The sequence below is a fragment of the Lagenorhynchus albirostris genome, chromosome 12 (assembly GCF_949774975.1).
Source record: "Lagenorhynchus albirostris chromosome 12, mLagAlb1.1, whole genome shotgun sequence".
NCBI lineage: Eukaryota > Metazoa > Chordata > Mammalia > Artiodactyla > Delphinidae > Lagenorhynchus > Lagenorhynchus albirostris.
The window spans coordinates 21,873,644-21,893,191 of NC_083106.1; the positions used below are offsets into that span (position 1 = coordinate 21,873,644).

General features: G+C 36.9%; 1 protein-coding gene across 1 annotated transcript in view; it reads right to left on the reverse strand.

The window, feature by feature from the left end:
* Window positions 1-8,280: 8,280 nt before the first annotated feature.
* Window positions 8,281-19,548, reverse strand: part of ADGRG6 (adhesion G protein-coupled receptor G6) — a 136,283-nt gene continuing 125,015 nt past the window's right edge. Inside the window, exons 22-24 of the mRNA XM_060168023.1 lie at window positions 17,588-17,689; window positions 16,794-16,946; window positions 8,281-11,196 (exon numbers count right to left, since the gene is read on the reverse strand). Coding sequence (XP_060024006.1) covers window positions 11,018-11,196; window positions 16,794-16,946; window positions 17,588-17,689 — 434 coding nt within the window. The 3' untranslated portion in view covers window positions 8,281-11,017. The remainder of the gene's footprint in view (window positions 11,197-16,793; window positions 16,947-17,587; window positions 17,690-19,548) is intronic.

Consider the following 19,548-nt stretch of genomic DNA (forward strand, 5'->3'; position numbering starts at 1 on the left):
CAGTTTCAACATATAGAAATACAAAAGTACACCTGATTTTTTTATCTGACATTTTATCCAGTAACCTATTAAATTTATTTAGTAATTCTAATAATTTATTTATGACTCGTAGAGTTTCTGGGTACAGAATCACATTATCTATCTACACATAAATAAACTTTTATTTTTTCCTTTTTAATCCTTATAATTTCCTTTTTTTTCTTGCCTTGTTGTTCTGCTAAGACCTACTGAATAGATGTGATATTGGCATGCATCCTTTCTTGCTCCAAAATGCAGCAGAAACTTCTAATATTTTAATATTAAATCTGATATTTACTGTAGTTTTTATTTTGTAGATAACATTTCCTTGTAGTTTGCTAACAGGTGTTCATGATAAAGGGGACTTTTCTGTATCTATTGAGATGATAATATGGCTTTTATTCTGTTTACATCACAGTGATTGTCTAAAATGAAACTCGTCTTGGTTATTACTCCTATTCAACATTGAACTGGTGGCTTTATCCAGTGAAGTAAAATAAAAAGAAATAAAAGTCATCCAGACTGGAAAGAAAGAATTAAAATTGTCTTTATTCCTGGACGACACGATTGTATATATAGAAAATCCAGTGGAATCTATAAAATAGCTACTAGAACTCAGATAAAATCAAATAAAGTCTATAAACTCTCCCCTGAAAAATGATGACACAAAAACATGTTAAAATAGCTTTGGGGAATTAGCAGACCCCTGAGAGCTCATGCATGGAACATGGTTTTAAAACAGTGTCCTGGGGAGTGCTGTCCACCCACACATGGGTAAATGAAAGATCATCACAATTTTAGGGACTGTGTGCACGTCAGGAAGGAGGAGGTAAGGGCTTCAGTGGAAGATATGGTAAGAAATGAGGCTAGAAATGCAGGCAGGAGTGAGGTGAACCCACAGAGCACTGGTCTGGCTTGATCAGGTTTATGTTTTAGGAAAAAAAAATCATTCCTGTGTTACAGGAGATAGACTGCCAGGTGGGTAGACAGAGGGAGAAAGTAGTTAGAAGGCTATCGTGGAAATCCAGGGCAAAAATAATAAAAACCACTATGGAAATTTCCTTATGGAGGCTTGAACTTCATAGTGCCTGGTTTCATATTTTCATTTATCCTTTTTAATAGGAAAAAAGAATGTTGATAACTTTTATGACCATTTCCCGTGTAAGATCTGCCAATGGTCAGTAAATGACTTTTCTGTTACTTTTTGCCTAATGAAGGATGAAAAATAAATTGAAAGTTCTTCTACTCAAAGTTTCTTTTTGTTGTTATTGATGATGTTGTTGAGGGATTCTTCTGGCTTACTCTGCAGATCCCTCATCTATTTAGAAATATTTGTTCCTTTGTTTAAGGACTAGACAAATGCCTGGACATGGGTTTTTGCCCGACAAGGAATTATGGGAGTAAGAAAGACCAGGAAACCTGCGCACAGTTCATCTGCCTTCATAGGCCCAGGAAAAAGTACAATGGATAGGGAGGGGAGGGTCAGGACTCCTTTCAGTTGCTGTAGCATCTGCAGTGCAGCCACAGACACACCTGTCCTGCCCTCTGCCTTCAGTAGGAGCAGGTGTCCCCAGCTTAGAACCCGGGATCCAGCTGGACACTGGGTGTTTTCTGTCTTTGGGAGGCTGACTGACAGCGTGCTAGTAATAGCTAAGCAGAGCTTGCTCTTTGCATTTAATAGAAATTAAATGCGTGGAATTTGACATATTCTGTCTGTAGTTTCCCTCATTTGTTAAGAAGATTTGAGGGACAATGTAGTCTGGCACAGAAAGAAAACCCAAGATGGTTTTATTTTATAAATCCATGATTTCCATGAATTCAGTTCTCATAGGAAATTTCAACTTATTGATTTGACTTCTTTCCCATTAGATCATGCTATCATCCTTGAAAAGCGATTTCGTTGGTTTTAAGAATAGGGAACTAAATGTGGTAAGGACTTGCTGACATATTTGAAGTCAGGAGAATAAGCAACTCTGAGTACATTTAACTTTGCTTTCTTGTAGCATACATTATAAAGATTGCAAAAGACCATATTGATATTTGCTCAAAGTAAGAAACAATTTAGTGGAGTACCTCTGCAAGAATTGTGGAGACAAATAGATGCACTGGGCATGGAAATGGAAAAGTAAATTATCTTCATATATTTGGAACAACTGTTATTAATCTACCTACACAGGCGAAGACCTTGCCTCTCTCCACACAACATCAGTAAGTTAACTCTACATATAAAAGAGACAGGAAGGAAAATTAAGCCATAATGTAGGAATAAAATGCACAAAATATGTTAAATTTGAGATCTACTGAGTGGAAAGGGGAACCTAAAATCAGGTCTCTTAAGACTCTTTAAATAATTTCAGCGCCTTAGAAATGAGGGACTGTTTCAAGGTAATTTTTCAACCTAATCCCCACAACTGTATGAGGTGTTATAAGATATAAATGAAGAAAATAAAATCCCCATAATTATATAAGCTATTATAAAGCAGAGATGATGAAAAAATTAATAAACAACAACAAGAATACTTTGCCTCAGATTGTTCAGGCTTGTGCTTCTGTGCCCAGACAGTTCTAAAGAGAATCTTGATGCTAAAAAAGCCCTGACTCCATATGACCTTCGAGTCTGGGGCAGGTGTTTCTGGGGAAGGAGATGCGAAGTGAGGTGAGACACAGCTTTCCACTCTCCTGGAGCATCTTTGGAATCTGAAGGTAAAGCTGTTTCAGTGTTTGGTTTCTATTAATGAAATTTCCATGAACAGAACTACTTGATTTTGGACTTGCCAAGCCGCCACAATCTTACAGTCCAACTCCTTGAAATAAAACTCTCTTTATATACACATATCCTGTTGGTTTGGTTTCTCTGGAGAAGCCTGAATACTCAAGAATGTTAGATCTGTTATATAGTACATAACATATATGTACACACACACAATGCAACCACTGAAATGAATGAGCTCTACTGCCCCCCACACCAAGTTAAAACTAGCCTGCTGACCAAGTGAACAGAACATCCTTTTAGGAGGACGCCCACCATGCCCTGGTTGTCTCTAGGTTTGAGGTTCAGGGTTCAAGAGAGAAGACAATAATCTCAGCTAAATGCTTGAGTTGCTTTCTTCTCGGTGAAGGAAGCAAACAGAACTCCACTTTGCATTCTTGGACAATTTTCATTTGCCTGAACAACATGGAACAATTTTTAAGAGAAGAACTATTTCATGAAACCTCACAGTTCATTTTCATGAGTTTTAGGAAATAGCACTACCATCATTTAGGAAACAGATTCTGGGTCCCTGCCCACCCCCACGCGAGCCTTTTAGAGGTTTGTGCTAACAAGAATTTAGAAGGAAAGAGGGATTAGGGTCCAGTGGATTTGCCCTGCTATTTCGTTGTGACTGAAGAAAGCAAGACTTTGCACATCATAATTCTACCCAGAAGCACTTGGAAGCCCTGAAAGCCCCTCACACCGGTGAGAGTAATGGACAGAAAAGGGGTGACTGAAAACAAGGAGAGGCCGTGAAATACAGCTTCCTCCCCATGACTCTGGGCTCATCACAGCCCCCTTCACCCCACATACATGCTAAGTGAGATACGGGGAAAATTAACTTGAGGATTAGGGAGAGAGTGCCTAAACTTCAAGTGCTCTTTTTGAGTGAAGAGAGATCATGCAAAACAGCAGAACCAAAGTTAGGAAAAAGATCCTGTGAAGGAAAAATGTTCGAAGTGAATTGGAAATTATTTGGAAGAATGAAAGCCACAACTATGTTAGCAATCCCTTATAGCTTTTGCGGATAAGGGAAAAAAACCAAAAAACCAACCAACACTTTGTAACTACAAACTGAGTTTTCTATAACTGTGGCAAAGACCTAGTAAAACATTGTCTAACCCTTGTTTGGAATCCTTGCTTGGAATCGTTCTTGAGAAAATGTCCTTTTTACAATTCTTTATTTAGAAAATACTCTGTGTATATAGTTTTCTACCAAAGTTTTTGAAGAAATAATTTTCTATTACCTTCAGATTAAAATGTTAACTGGAAGTGGGCGAATCAAATAGTGACAACTTCTACTTGCAGAAATAGATCTGTTACTTTAAAAACAAATACTACTCTGGTAGCTGTATTGACCTCTAAGCTGTTCAAGCATCCCTCTCACCTTGCTCCACATCTTTGTATTGCCATAGATGATTTCCCATTGTAATGGGAAATCTGTAAACTGGTGTTTAATACAAATTAGGAGACTCTCAGGGCCCTTGAAAAGGAATCACATGAAATATTATGTCTTTAAAATGCTTCTTGGATATTTGGCAATGAGTTGCGCACTAGGAACTGCCCTCCATAACTTACGTGCACACAGCTGTCTCTAATTTGAATGCAAACCTGGCCGAGGCATCCGGAGCAAAGTTAAATAAGCTCCTCTGCACCGTGGGGCACGTCCATGTGCGTTTATTACATGACACCTATTGGTTTTGTGTTTCTCACTTACCCAGCAAGAGACCCTGAATTGCCCATCTGAGGCACATTCTTGGCAACTGTCAAATCTGTTTTGCTTGCTGTCTTCGTATTTCCTGCTGATCTGTTTTCTTCTTTCCCTCTGTGGACCATGCACAGCGTTGTAACACAGCTGGGGAGGAGAAATGGAACTTTTGTACCCATGTTGGGAGGATCATTAATTCCACAGATTTGCCGAAAGAAAACCAGGATTTTAATTCTGATTTTCACAATGAGTAAGTACTGCCTTACTGCTGGGGCATCTTCTCTTTTGTATCTGAGAGCGAATCTTCCTATTAATTTTATCTGCAAAAGATTTAATTAGTGCCCTGAAAATACTAAAGTGTTTGTATAGAAAAGCCATTTATTTTGGAAATAAAAAAGACATAAAGATGTTAAAAAAAAAGACATAGAATGCGTGCATTCCCTTGAAACATTCAGATTGAACAAGATCAGATGATTTGCTTGACATTTAGTGTTTGGGTCTTTGGATTCTGTGTTTAAATAAAAACGACTAGAATTTTTCTATTTAAAGAAGCTAACGGGAACTATAAAATTCTAGTGCTGAAAACGTTTTAGCTCTTAAGCAGCTTCTTTTATTTACCAGATAAATAAACTGAGGCCCACAGCAGAGAGGTGACATACTAAAGTCACATAGCACAGACCATTACCAGTGACCTTTCTTCTACATTCTGTGATTCCTTCAGAGTGAAGGAACTGTTGGCTTTAGCAAAATGGGGTCAATCTACCTTTGTAAGCCTTAAACAATAGTAATTCTATATGACTGCTTTCTCCAGTTCTTCTCATCCTTACTAGTCAACAGTATCACAGCTCACCATCCTTCCTGCAGGTTGTACCATGGCTTTCTCACTGGTGGAAACTGCTAGACAGTAATAGAACCCCGGCTAGTAAGCTGGTTGGTATCTCAGTTTTTTTCTTTATATGCAATGAGTTAGCCAGAACAAAAACATATTTATCAGAAGTTTATATGAAGCAAGTCTAGCAAATATTGGATTTTCGTTAACCAGTTACCACTGTTCTCTCAGCAACCTAACAGTCATTCAAGGAAACTGATGAATTTATCAAATGGGGATGAAGAGAAATAATTTTCAAATGATTAGTTCAGCTTGGTTTCTAAAACATCTCTTGACTTTACGCAGTAAAAGTAGAGAGAGAAAAATATCCCTTGGTCCCAGCTTCTTCAAAGTCTGGTCCCAGGGCTCCACGAGGACCCTGTGTGCTCGTACATTAAATTCCCTATTGAAGCCAGTTTGAGCCAGAAAACAGTTCCCAAGGCAAGTGCTCAAAAGCAGGTTTGTGTACTTATTCATCTCAGACTTCTTTGAACCTAGTTCCTTTGAACCTAGTTCCTTTTCCAAAACTGTTAAAAAAGATTTAGAGTTAACATCAAACTTGGTATCGTTTTGTTCTTATCTTACTTGCCTGCATCATATAAGGTGACATTTAGCAATGAGGGTATAGTATCTTGAACTGCGTGATGCTAATATGTTTTTTCCCCTCTACTTTGCATTTCTAGTCCATATCCTTACAAACTCATGCAAATCCGAGGTACTCTGAGATCTACTTTTCCAAAATATAAAATGCAAATGGACCAGGTAAACTCCATATAAATTCAATAAACACGAACAGAGCACCTGTTATGTAGCCAGCAGTATGCTATCACCTATGAAAATGATGAGAATAAACATAACCCAGTGCATCAGACCTTAATATTAATGTCATTCAGTAGAAGAGTCACACATATGAAAATTAAAAAACCAAAAATACAGTATAACGTGTCACGTTCAAGTGTGCTAGACATTGCAGGAGCTAACTATTTATTGCTCTTAACAGTATTATGGGAGACGATGTATTAGCTCTAATTTGGCAGTAATGATTACATTTCAGAGCTTTACAGATAAACTGATTTCTTTTAGTTAAAATAGTTTCAAATGTGACAGATCTGTCAGTTCAGGCCGGTGAACCCCTCGTAGGAAGGTTACAGGGTTGTCGTCACTTAATATCCTTGGTTGATTGATTGAACTTTAGGACGATGAAGGAGGAAAATACTGTGGTGCTCTGGAGATCTTTCTTTTGTTCTTTGAGTACTTAAACACTTTATTTTGCTATTATTGTGTTATTTTCTCACACGGTGTGACTATATATATCAATATTAAATTGTATTTAATGTGAATATCAAATGTTCTATTCTCACTGATATCTTGAATTTATAAAAATCATTTAAATTAATTCATGATGAAAATAAGCCAACCAGAAGATGTAACTTAAAAGATTAACAAGATTGTGGGGTAAGTGTGCAATCATTTGTCATCCAATTATTCTCAAATGTTTAAGATAAGTCAATAAGGTTTGAGACTTTAGAATATTAAATGTTTGGTTATGAACTTGAAATAAACTAGTTTTTCAAAACACACCAAATAAAAAATTTTAATAAGATGATTTGGAGAATGTACTTGCAAAAGCTACTCTAAGGGCAAACGCCATTTACCAGCTTATTTGAATTAATTTAGCCAAGGATTTGCATTCCCCATAAGGTTGTTTCAAATTTTAATTTTATTCATATCCCCATCCTGATACTACCGCCCTTACAATACCCAACTTGTGAAATGAGCCTCTAATTATTTTAATTGATAAAAATCGGGAAACTCAACACTGCCTCACTATCAGCCCCTCTATACCTCCTTGCTCATCTCATAACCTGTCCCTCAAACTCAGAAGAAAGTTATGCCTCTTCTCTTTGCCAGGGCTAACCCTGTCCCTGTAATTCTCATCATCCTCACCCTTGCACCTTCACATTTATTCTTATTTTTTCTCTAGGGAAGCATAAAAAGAAAACGGTTAAGTATTCTTCCTCGATATGAAGAGGGAGGGAAGGAAGAGAGAAAGGGAAGAAGTGAGAAAAGCACGAAAGTTGGGGGGAGGTAGACAGAGAAAGGGAGGGAGGGAGACAGAAAGAGGGAGAGAGATTTAGTGCTTCTATACAAGAAAAATAGAATGTTACTCGGCTGGAAACATGGGCATTCTTCCAAAACACGGTATTTACAAAGCCCAATTCCTTCAGATTTCAAACTACTACAAACACAGGTCAGCCTGCAAATCAAATAAGTGTTTCCCACCTACTTCTCACTGCTGCTCCCTCAGCTTTAACCTGCTGTATGTAACTGCAAATGAAGCTTCAGCAAATGTTTGCCTGTTTTCCTAACACGGCTTGGCCAGGAGTTGTGAATGTTGGCTCAGAAGACCTGAGTGAGCAGTGACCAGCCAACAAGCCTCACAGCTTAGCACTGGGTAGAGCCGTGAGCCAGAGTGGGCCTTGGCTCTCTGCAGAAGAGAGTTATCCTAACTAATCACAGCAAAAGGAAGGGAGGAGGTTCTGTTCTACTCATGCAAGTCAAGTTGGCTAAATTCTGTCATTTTCTAAGCCTCCTATAAATGTGAAAAAAAATATCCCATGACCTAACTTCTATGTAGTATTATTGATTTGTTTCCCTTTCAAGATGCTGAAGACTTCCCAAAAAGGAAACCTACATTGCTTTTAATTTGCCACAGAGCTTGGCTTTGCATCAGTCATCTTAAGAAAATCTAAGAACTTCAAAATGCATTAATCCCCAGTGAACTGAATCTTTCTAAAATATTCATTTTTAGTGTTTTGGCAAAGTAGCCCCATGTCACTAGCTTAATTGCTGCCAGGTTATTTTCCAGTTGTCAAATAATCTTTTCCTATTTAAGAGTCAGAAATAAAAACGTTCACTCATAAAGGAATTGAATAATTTGGATCACAAACAACATAAGTATTTATTTGAAAAACATTTTCTATTTGAGTAAAATGGCAAATCAGGTATAGTAGCTTCTTACTACTAATTCTAATTTGCACTCACAGTCACTTTTTATTCATCAAATTCAGAGATACTGCTACAGAAAACTATTTCACAAAGTATTTAGAAAAAAATATATACAGTCTCTCTGATAAAAAGTTAATTAAAAGAACAAAGCCAGGCAATATAAATGTAAGATATAAAACAAGCTCACATTTATAAACACAAATAAATAAATATATACAAAAGAGTCTACGTCAACATTGAACAAATAAAAGCTTTACAATGCAAGTCATCGTGACAGCAATGGAAAATATCTCAAGATCTTAGACTGACTCTAACATAATGTTAAAAAAAAAAGAAAATAAAAACAACCAAAAATACCCCAGAGAGTCTAAATTGATATTATTCTCAAAGTTAAGCTAAACTAAATTTTGGCTCCACAGCTAGATTCCTGTGTTTCTGCTCTCCTGCGGGGCTAGATGAAAGTGAGCACTACATGCGCAGAACTGAGGGTAGAATTTGACTCAGTCTTTTAAATCCACTTGCAAATGTTTCTATTCAGCTGTTTATCCATTGTTTCTTTCCTTACCGGATTACTGGAAATTTATAAAGTGGAGCTGATATTGTTGTCAAATTTGAAAAAAAAAAAAGTTTTCCCAGATCTGGATGAATACAAGTAGAAATCAAAGCTATTTTTAAAGCTATCTCTTAATTACTTTTAACTGAATAAGCACTTTGGGTAGAAATCTCACAGTCGAAAGCTAATTAAATTCTACCATCTCTAAGGCTTGGGGGAAAGTATATGAAGATTCAGTGACTATTTAAGGTTAATTTTCACCTAGATGTAACCTCTGCCCAAATAAGCAGCCTGTTAATATAGATGCCTAGAGAAAAGGACATGGCTCTACTGTAGGGTCTTGGTGACCTTAGATTTACTATCCTTTCCTACTACCTACACCCCTCCCCTGTGAAGGCCAAGCTGGGCAATGCTCCTGTCTTCCAGAACAGTGTTCCAGGATGCTACAAAATGGAACAGTATGAAAACCCATTATCATCCATTTAAGTCTGGCCAAAAGCTTCAGGATTGAAGATCAGCAAAAGCTGAGAGGCCCCTTGTTTGCTGCATAGCCTGAAAGCTTTCCTATGTTTCAGACTGAGAGCTACCTGCTTCCTGCACAGAGAGAAAGGTCCCCAGGTGCTCAGTCTGGTTTCTGCCTTTAAGCAGTTTGGTTTTGCCAGAATGTCTCATCTTCTCATCACTTAGGCTGCCACCTCCCAGAACCTGAAACATCTCAGATAACCTAGAGCAAATGTAAAGGTACAGCATGTACTGAGACCGATTTCTAAGAAACTGGATATGAGTCCATCATTTAAGAACAATTAAAATGTGGTCTCTTACACATTCACTAGCAAACATATTCCTCAGGATAGTTTGATAGCTAGGTTAAGCTGCTTAATATTATGCATGGCTTATATGCAGAGACCTAATCCATAAATAACACCCCATCTGTCTTGCCAGACCTCCTCTGGCTCTTATAATCAGAGGACTTATGTACAAATAGTTTGCAGACTGGCAAGTGTAGACCCACACAATTATAAATTATTTTGATTATGATAAGTCACCCACGTAAGTCTCAGTTTATATTCTTTGGAACAAAACTCTGGAAAGAGGAAGTAAGAGGCTTTTCATTTGTGCAAATGGAAATGTCTTAAAAAGTCTCTGGAGCAAAGACAAGACCATTAGAGTCTCAATGGTTGTTTTTCCCAAAAGGGAGAGACTACTGTACACGGCATGCCTAATGGAAATCTGCATTCCTCCCATGAGCCCGCAGCTCAATGTACAGTAGAGCAGCAAAAGCAGAGGTGTAAGAGGGTCATTCTTCAGCTCCTGGGAGCTCCACTCTAATGGAACATCAACACTAAACTTGATTCAAATGTATAGGACTAAATTATAATTAATGATGATGCTTAAGCCTTGTGTCTTGAATAGGATAAGTGAAATAACATGGCCTCTTATTAACTAGGTCAAAATTTGGGGAATTCTTTCTTTCTTAAGCATGTTGTGGTCTTCAGGGTTAAACATCTGAAATAAGGAGAAAAAATTCCTTTCTAAACTTTGAGTCAGACATTAAATACTCTTTTGTATCTGTGGTTGAAATTTCATTTAAAAAGAGGAAATGCTAATGCATTCATAGAAACCAGCACTGAGATGGGACCTGCGGGCATCCGAGATAGTTATAAATATTAGTATGCTTTTGATTGCAGAGAAAGATGATGGAGCAGGTGGCCATATCCAAATCTAATTATTATGTGGGGTGTGAATGAGCTCTAAACTAGGGCTTGTCCCAAGCTCGGCCTGTCCCTTGCCCTCTAATTTTACTATTCCACCCCACAGCCCAAGTTCTGATTGATCCATTCAATCATATAGTTAAAAAAATCCTATCCCTGTGGCTACTGAGTGCTGCTCTTAGTACTGAAGTTGAGTGATGGTGGAAACCCCCCCATGGAAGAAATACACTGAAAAGACAGATTTTGAATTTCACAAAAGCCTTCTTCACAAAACACATTCTTCATATATATGCAGTTACCTAGGTAATACCACGTTTACATCTGCTAGTCAGAGTTTTCACAGCTTGCACATCTTCACGTTGCTGCAGACTGATGTCTCTTCCTTATATTAAAGATATTAAAACTTTGTGCTGTGGCTGAAGGTGTCTGACATGATAATATTTTTATAGAAATTATCTGAATGAGCATTGCAATAACCCTTGACCTTATCAATGACCTGATGGACAGGGATGATTGATGTTTGTTCTCCATCAGCATGGGTCAGTTTTGATGAGGACTTGTCCATGGGAGCATTGTCTGCAAGAAATGATACAAGAAATTAGGCTACAAAATGAGCTGGTGACATGCCTAAGGGCTAACGTTCTGGACGCTCTTTTGCACATTAAAGAAGATCACAAAGGAAATGAAGCTCTGGTTCTTTCTTAGTTTAGGTAATAGGCAGCACTAAAATGTCATGTTTTTCATCTTCAAAGCGCATCCTTGCATATGAAAGAACGTTAATGTGCCATCTAGTAATTTGTGTTGGGAGTTGTTTTAAGAAATATTCTTGTAAGGGGTATTTTTCAAAGAGCCAGTGAATAGAATAATCAGAAAATTACTGCAAAAATATATGTGGCAAATCAATCAAACAAGGTAGTAACAGATTATATAACAAATGAATTAAAAGGTGCTGAAATATCTGTGGAAGAAATGATATGATGTCTATGATATGTTTTCAAAATAATACATGGAGGGGAAAATGCATAGGTGGCTATGAGTTGATATGAACAAGGAGATTCATTATATTATCCTCTCTATTCTTCATATGTTTGACACTTTTCATAATACAATTTTTAATAAAATATAATTTAAAGAATTTTGGAAAAGACAAGTGAACAAAAAAAACGTAAAGGCTATTTTGAACACATTTTCTCATGGAAAAAACCTGTAAAATGATTGCAATATAGAAAAAAGGTATCTTTTATTAATTATTTTTAAATTATAAAAATCAAAATTATCTTTATCAGAAATATTTTAAGTATATATTTTCTTTAACTATGCTACAGTCTCAGAATGATGTTATTGCTGGCAGCACTAATATCAGAGCAATTGATAGCAATAAAGGACTGCTAAATATATTTCTGTTCTGAATTTTCCAATATCACATATTTAAATATTATTTTCCTAGACCCAAAGCTTTCTAAAAGTGATACAGCTAGTGCCCTGAAACTCAGCTAAGCACTATTATCTACAAATACATACGGCTGTCTTCATGTATCTTGTAGGTATCTGCTTTCCACATTTTGGAGAAAAATGCTGTCTTAAAATTAACTACAGAGATTTCACATCAATGAAAGAGCAAATGACCTTCTACAAAGTCCTCAGTTCCCTACAGTTGTATCTTTTCTATTCACTGTGGAAGAGGCAAAAACTCTATCATGAAAACCTGCTTCTAGGAATCATGGCTGAAAAATTGGAATGTTCACTCTAGGTGTTTTATATTTTGAGTAAGTTTGACCCAGTAAGTGACATAACATTAAAAATCCTCAATAATTGGTAAAAGCCATCATCATTTTATCTGTTGTCTTTGGAAACGGCTCAGATTGTTCAAGTGTGGTCTTGGTGTTGGAGCAGACACTAAATAAAATGAAGGCTAAAATAGAAAATGGAGTGTCTATCCCACTAAAGGAAGCAAGAGAGAACAGATGGCCTTTGCGAAGAGTGGGCAGACCGAAGCACGGTGGAATGATCATGTCCCAGGATTGGTGAGAAAAAAGCTCAGGGAGGCATTTTATAAGGCCCCCTCCCCATTCGGCTCTCAGCAAGCTGATTGATTCTGTGCTTTCCTTCAGTTCATACGTTCACTAGCCATTGGTTTTCTGTTGGGAATTTTTCTATTGACTTAAATCTCAATAATGAACAATTTGTACTTGATGTTTTTAGAAAGCCACACATCCTCAAAGAAACTTCAAGGATACAATCACTCTGCTTCGCTGACAACTTCCAGGGTCACATTCTTTTTAGAGATTTTGACCAGCTCCATTCCAAATACGTGACCCAATTTTCTGGGTCTTCACCATCTAAGTAGGTAAAATTCTGAGCAAGGTTTGTATTTCAACATATATGCTATTCCCAGTCCTCTGGGTAGCTATTATATGGTGGATAATATAGATTTTGATTATGGCTGCAAGTTTGAAAACCAGGGGCTAGGGAAATGAACTATTATTTCACCTATGCTTAAATTTCAAGCAGACAAAAGTCCTCAAAAAGCAGGCTTGGAATCGACAATTTCTCTTTTATGACTTCTGTGAATGTACTGTGACATATCCAGTAATTCATAAGAGCAGCGAAAAAGTAAAGAATTTCACTCTGTTCTATAACAAACCTCTCAAGTACTGCTTTTTTTTTTTTCATTATTTTACCTGGTAATGTGACCCACTAACTCCAGAGCATGGTACATTTCCTAGAAGGAGCGGCTTGCAGACACCCCCATGCAGAGAAGAGCCAGCACAGCACAGGACCATTTGAAATTTCAGAAACTCCAGCTCAGTGCAGGAATTTCCTTGTGCTAGCTGAGAAGTATTGTAAAGAACAAGCAACTTTGCTGGTGCGGCAAGAGTCTTAGTTTAATCCATGCAAGTATTCTCTTACTACCTTGCAAAAAATTCATGCATTCAAAGAAGTAATAAAAGTTTACCTGAATGATCCACTTTTGTTGAAGGAATGCTCTTAGAAGACATTATCTACACCATAAACATATGAATCAATGCCAAGAAATAAACCATCTAGATATCCATGATGCTATGCAGTGACTTTTTGCACACCCTGAGTGACCCAAGAACGTCAGCAGTTTCAATGAGAACTGGCTAGCTCACAGAAGACCGTTTGTACGTCAGCTGATCGGAAACTAGAATTTATTATACCGTGGAAGTAATGTCATACAGCTGACTACATCCTTATACTTGTTGACAAAAACCCATTTAACCCCGAGGATTTTAAAAGAAACAGAAAGACATTAAAGAATTCTTAAAAAAAAAATACACAAGATTTTGAAATAGTTAAGCTTTCCTTAGGTACCCCCATTTCTGCAATTCATTTTATCTTCTAGTCAGTTTTCCCCATGATGCTTACTATTTCCAAATATTTTAATAGTTCCAAAATGTCCTCTGTTCCAAATTATGTACTTTGTTATCTTCTTTCGCCTTTTAATAGTGGTTCTTTAGGTCAACTATTAGCTGTGTTAAGAGGAAAACAATTCAATTGGTCTAATTCCTATTCATTCACAACTGACTTACAATGCATTAAGTATTTGCATTTTAGAAGGGGAAACAAAATGAGTATCTGATTTTAAGGCTGATTAAATAAAGTAAAAAGTTCACTTATTATAAGTACAGTTGAGCCTTGAGCAATGGCAAGGGTTAAGGGCACTGACCCTCCTGCACAGTTGAAAATCTGAGTATAATTTACAGTTGACCCTCTGTGTCTGAGGTTCCTCTGTAGCTGCAGTTCTGTATCCACGTATTCAGCCAACTGCAGATCATGTACTACTATTTGTTGTTGTTACTACTGAAAAAAGTCTGTGTTTAAGTGGACCTGTACCGTTCAAACCTGTGTTGTTCAAGAGTCAACTGTACAAGATGTTTTGTGCCAGGGAACTACCAGTTAGGTAGAATTATCTATCTCAGACTATATACCTGTTATTAATTTTCTTACACAGGTGTTTCGAGCAGGAGTGCACAGACCTCTTAATTTTAGGCAAAACTGTTTGTGTGCAGGACTCAAAGCCTGCACTCAAAGGCTGGAAGAGAGTCCACAGCTTTTATTCAATTCCCTAAAATGTCCCTGACTCCAAGAAACTTTAAAAACTGCTGTACTAAGCTGCTCCAAGTTTTCAGATCTTTCTTTACTTAACCTTGGAATTAAAAACCTCAGTAAACATTCATACTTTTTTTCCACAGTGCTATCTTGAATCCCAGGCAGTGGGGACCCTAGTGGCACAAGCAAGGACATGTGGAAGGATTCAAATGTACATACGGGTCATTTGAAATTCAAATGTTTGCAATGTGAACATTTATAGACACATTGCACAAGTCACTCCCTGCTTGCAAAAAGCTAAATATGAATCTTTTTGGTGTCATTCGCCTTTGCCTACATTAATTAGCTAAACAAATACAAAATTTATTTCCATTATCCTTTTAGAATCATCTTTAATTAGGAAAGTGTTGGATGCTGAGTGTTGAGAGCTGATTGCTCGAGGTTTAATTAGTATTTAAAAGTAGCATTTCTGCTATTTTCAATTGAAATTATTAAAGGATTACACCTTTTCACACTGCTCACTGGCTATCAAGGACTGCAAAATAGTCTTCACAGGCTTATGTCATTTTATTTCACTTCACTTTGTTGTCCTTCATAGATTACAGTTGTTTTTTTTTTTTTTTTTGCTTCCTTCTTCCATAAAGTATTTTTTTTAACATCTGTATCGGAGTATAATTGCTTTACAATGTTGTGTTAGTTTCTGCTGTATAACAAAGTGAATCCACTATACATATACATATATTCCCCATATCTCCTCCCTTTTTCGTCTCCCTCCCACCCTCCCTATCCCACCCCTCTAGGTCGTCATAAAGCACCGAGCTGATCTCCCTGTGCTATGCGGCTGCTTCCCACTAGCTATCTATTTTACATTTGATAGTGTATATATGTCAATGCTACTCTCTCACTTGTCCCAGCTTACCCTTCCCCCTCCCCGTGTCCTTGAGTCCATTCTCTACGTCTGCGTCTTTATTCCTGTCCTGCCCCTAGGTTCATCAGAATCTTTTTTTTCTTTTTTTAGATTCCATATATATGTGTTAGCATACGGTATCTGTTTTTCTCTTTCTGACTTAATCTCTCTGTATGACAGACTCTAGGTCAATCCACCTCACTACAAATAATTCAATTTCATTTTTTTTATGGCTGAGTAATTTTATATTGTATATATGTGCCACATCTTCTTTATATTTTTTATAAATTATAGTTTTTATAAATTGAAGTTTTGTGGCAACCCTGTGTGGTCAAATGACAGGATAAGCATTTTTTTTAGCAATAAAGTACTTTTTAAAATTAAGGTGTGTACATTTTTTGACATAATTGTATTGTACACTTAATAGACTGCAGTATAGTGTAAACATAATTTTTATAGGCACTGGGAAACCAAAAACTTTCTGTGACTCTATTGCAATACTCGCTTTATTATAGTGGTCTGAAACCAAATTCACAGTATGTCCAAGGTCTGCCTGTATTTGCACACTGTCTTCAGGATTGTTCCTATACATGCTCAGTGTCAGAAAGTGTGATCATTGTAAATATCATGAAGATTCAGTAGATGAACAAAGACATGGTGTTTCTCACCATCCTGTATCACCTTCCAAGTATGATGCTCCCTATTTCATACTTAGTCAGTGATTTGAAGAGCAATTGCCAATAACTCTTCCAATGGTTAAGGACTTAGGTATTTTTTTCCCTTTTGACTGAGGAATAATTGACATATATCATTATATTAGTTTTAGGTGTACAACATTATGATTTTATATTTGTATATATTTCAAAGGACTTAAGTCTTAACTGTAACATGTAAGCTGGATGGTATTTCTTTCTGTTCCCCTGCCAACTTGCCAAGTAACTTTCCTACTATGCTGAAATAATCTACAACTCAATTTCTGTACTTTTTAAATAAAAACACATAACTTTTTAAAACAAGAGACCATACCTTTTAAGGAAAATTAAGTTTTAAAGCAAATGAAGTTACAAAAATATTCAGAGTTAATGATATTCTGGCAATATAGATTCAATTTTGGTTGCAATATTTTTTAAAAAGACAAAATATTCACAAAGATGTCCCAGAGAACATCTTTACCATGGCCAGAGTGACTCACCGGTGTGGCTATTCCTTTTGAAGTAGGTGGTAGAGCTGTATTTAGACTTGGATGTAAGGTAGGTTGAGTTAGAGCCAATGGAGCTTGAGGACAAAGATTTTCCTAGATTATCAGAACTTTTCTTGATGATATTGGTAGCTGTCTTACTCCAGTCTGAAAGAAATGACATCTCTCCATGAGTCTGCTTTGGGGGGAATATACTCTGCCCTGAAGAATCATCACCACATTATTTAAGTAACTGATCCAGAGCATTAGATGTTCTGACACGCTGGCAGTGACTCACACGAGAGACTGACATGTCAACAATAACAACCTGAAGAAACATAAAAGTTTCTTACTTTGACCCTATGTTTAAAATTATACTTTAATATATTAAGGGTGAGAAGTAACCACTGGTGGTTAAAAAAAAAAAGTAATATTCTTCTTCCGGGATTTTTTATATTGAGAAAGATCTCTTTGCCTAATAATGTAATTAAAGACTTCAAAAATATGGAAAGGTATGTATGGTATAGTGGATATATGAGTTGTTAAATTAGACATGAAACCTTGGGCAACTCACTTAACCTGTCTGGAATTCATGCTCCTCCTTTGTAAAATAGGAAGGTCAGGCCTAGCGTCCTCAGATCTCTTGCAGTCCTAATAATCTAAGACTACAGCTAAGCATCTTTATATACACTGCCTTTACAGCTTGCTACCACTGGGACTGGGTTGCTCAGACCACAGAAAATCAAAATGACAAAGGTTTCTAACTACTCTCCGATGTAAGAAAAATGATCACCAACATGCTCCTTTACCTGAGTTGTCTGCTAATCGAAATCGACCACAGCAGAGGTGCCGTCTCCACTGCTTCTGAACATTCTCCTTCATAGCACAGTGGAAGATAAATATAAATAAGCCTGGGATGAAAGAAAATATAAACAATTAGGCCAAAGGACACATTTTTAAAGGTAAACCTTACACAACATATGGATTTATTTTAATTTAAATTTTTTTACATCCAAATCACTAAGAAACAGATCCTAAGGAATCTTTAGGTATGCAGTAGATGTTTTAATCCTTTAGAACAAACATGGAGGATCAGATAAAACTAGAACGATTACATGGATCTAATTCTGTCTTTGTTTTGTTTGGTATTCGTTATGACTTAACCTAAAGACTAAGCTGAAATAGGCAATATTCAATGTAAGAGGCATTTATATTTCCCTTATATCTGTTTCAAAATTATGTGAAAACATTTCACAAAATTTAGAAAAAAAGAGAAAACTGAAAACATCCATGAGCTCATCATCTATTTCAACTTGTATATTCTAAGCTATTTTATGTAAGCATATTATTGTAAGTTTGGGCAATAGAAAAGTGGTATTTTTACAAGTCAAAAATGGGCCCAAATCAGCAAATGCATGTGGCTCCACCTGGCCTGCTTTAGTTTCTCAATACTTTAATGCAGAAATATTTCTGTATTGGCAAGTGATCTTCATATTTAGTCGCTCCCTGCATCTATCAAAAACTAATTGTGTCATTCGTGCTTTGGGAGCCAACCCCTTTTAACTTTTCAAGGAATTTGCTTCTGCCTTTTTATTCTCCCTTTGCTGCCTCAATTTCTCCCTCTATTCCTCCATACTTGGGTTATTCCCATTACTTACAAGCATATTCTAGTAACTCTCTTTTAAGTAATCGAACAAAAAATTTCTCCTTTGAGCCCCAATCTTCTTCCAGCTTCCACTTCTTCATTCCCTTTCTCAATACAACGTGAAATGGTTAACTTTCGCCATCTCTACCTTTTCTCATTTCTTTTCTTCTCAACCTGCTTCAAATAGGTTACTATCCACAGCCACAAGGCCACTACAACTGCTCTTGTGAAGGTCACAGGGACTTCCCTATTGCTAACTCAGTTTTCATTCCTGTTTTACTAGATCTCTGAACAGTATTCAACACAATTGACCATTCTCTCATTTTTGAAATACATTCTTGGTACCACTTTCTCCTAGGTGTCTTCTTAATTTGCTTCCTGGTCTCTGTAGCACATCCCTCGGCTTTACTTTTAAAGGCTGACACATCCATGACTCAGCCCTGGATTTCCATCTTTTCTACGGCTACACTGTCCCAGTAGGTACTAATCATGCTGTATAAGTACCATACACTACTTTTTATATGTGCCCCCGTTGCCTTCTCTCCCCACCACCACCACCAGGATTCCAACCCACACTGCTTGCAGGACATCTTCATTTGGCTGCATCTCCAGTTTGTTGCATCTCACACCCCTGATATTCTAAATAGGAGTCTTCTTCATCATTACCCTCAAAGGAACACATCAAACTCATTTCTGCCCAATAATTTGAAGGCTCTTCCTTTAAAGCTTTCCCTAACAGGTTCTTACCTGTCATTCAGGCCTCAGATCAATTGTTAACTCCTCAAAAAGGCCATCATCAACTTTTTATTTTTTATGTTTTAGATCACACCCTTGCACACACCTATTTTCGCTATAGCACAGATCATTACCTGATATTCGTGTATTCCTAATTTATTCATTTATTTCTTTGCTTAACTGTCTCTTGCTAGTAAATAATAAGCTCCAAGAGCACAGGGATGTTTGTCTGTCCAGTGTTGTACTAGCCATTCCCAGAATGATGCCAGGAACTAAGCGGGAACTCCATAAATGTTTGTTGAATGAATGAATAGTAACCATCATCTATTCTACATGAGTTAATTGAATACTTACATGTACATCTGAATGCCTTAAATGTATTTAGGGGTA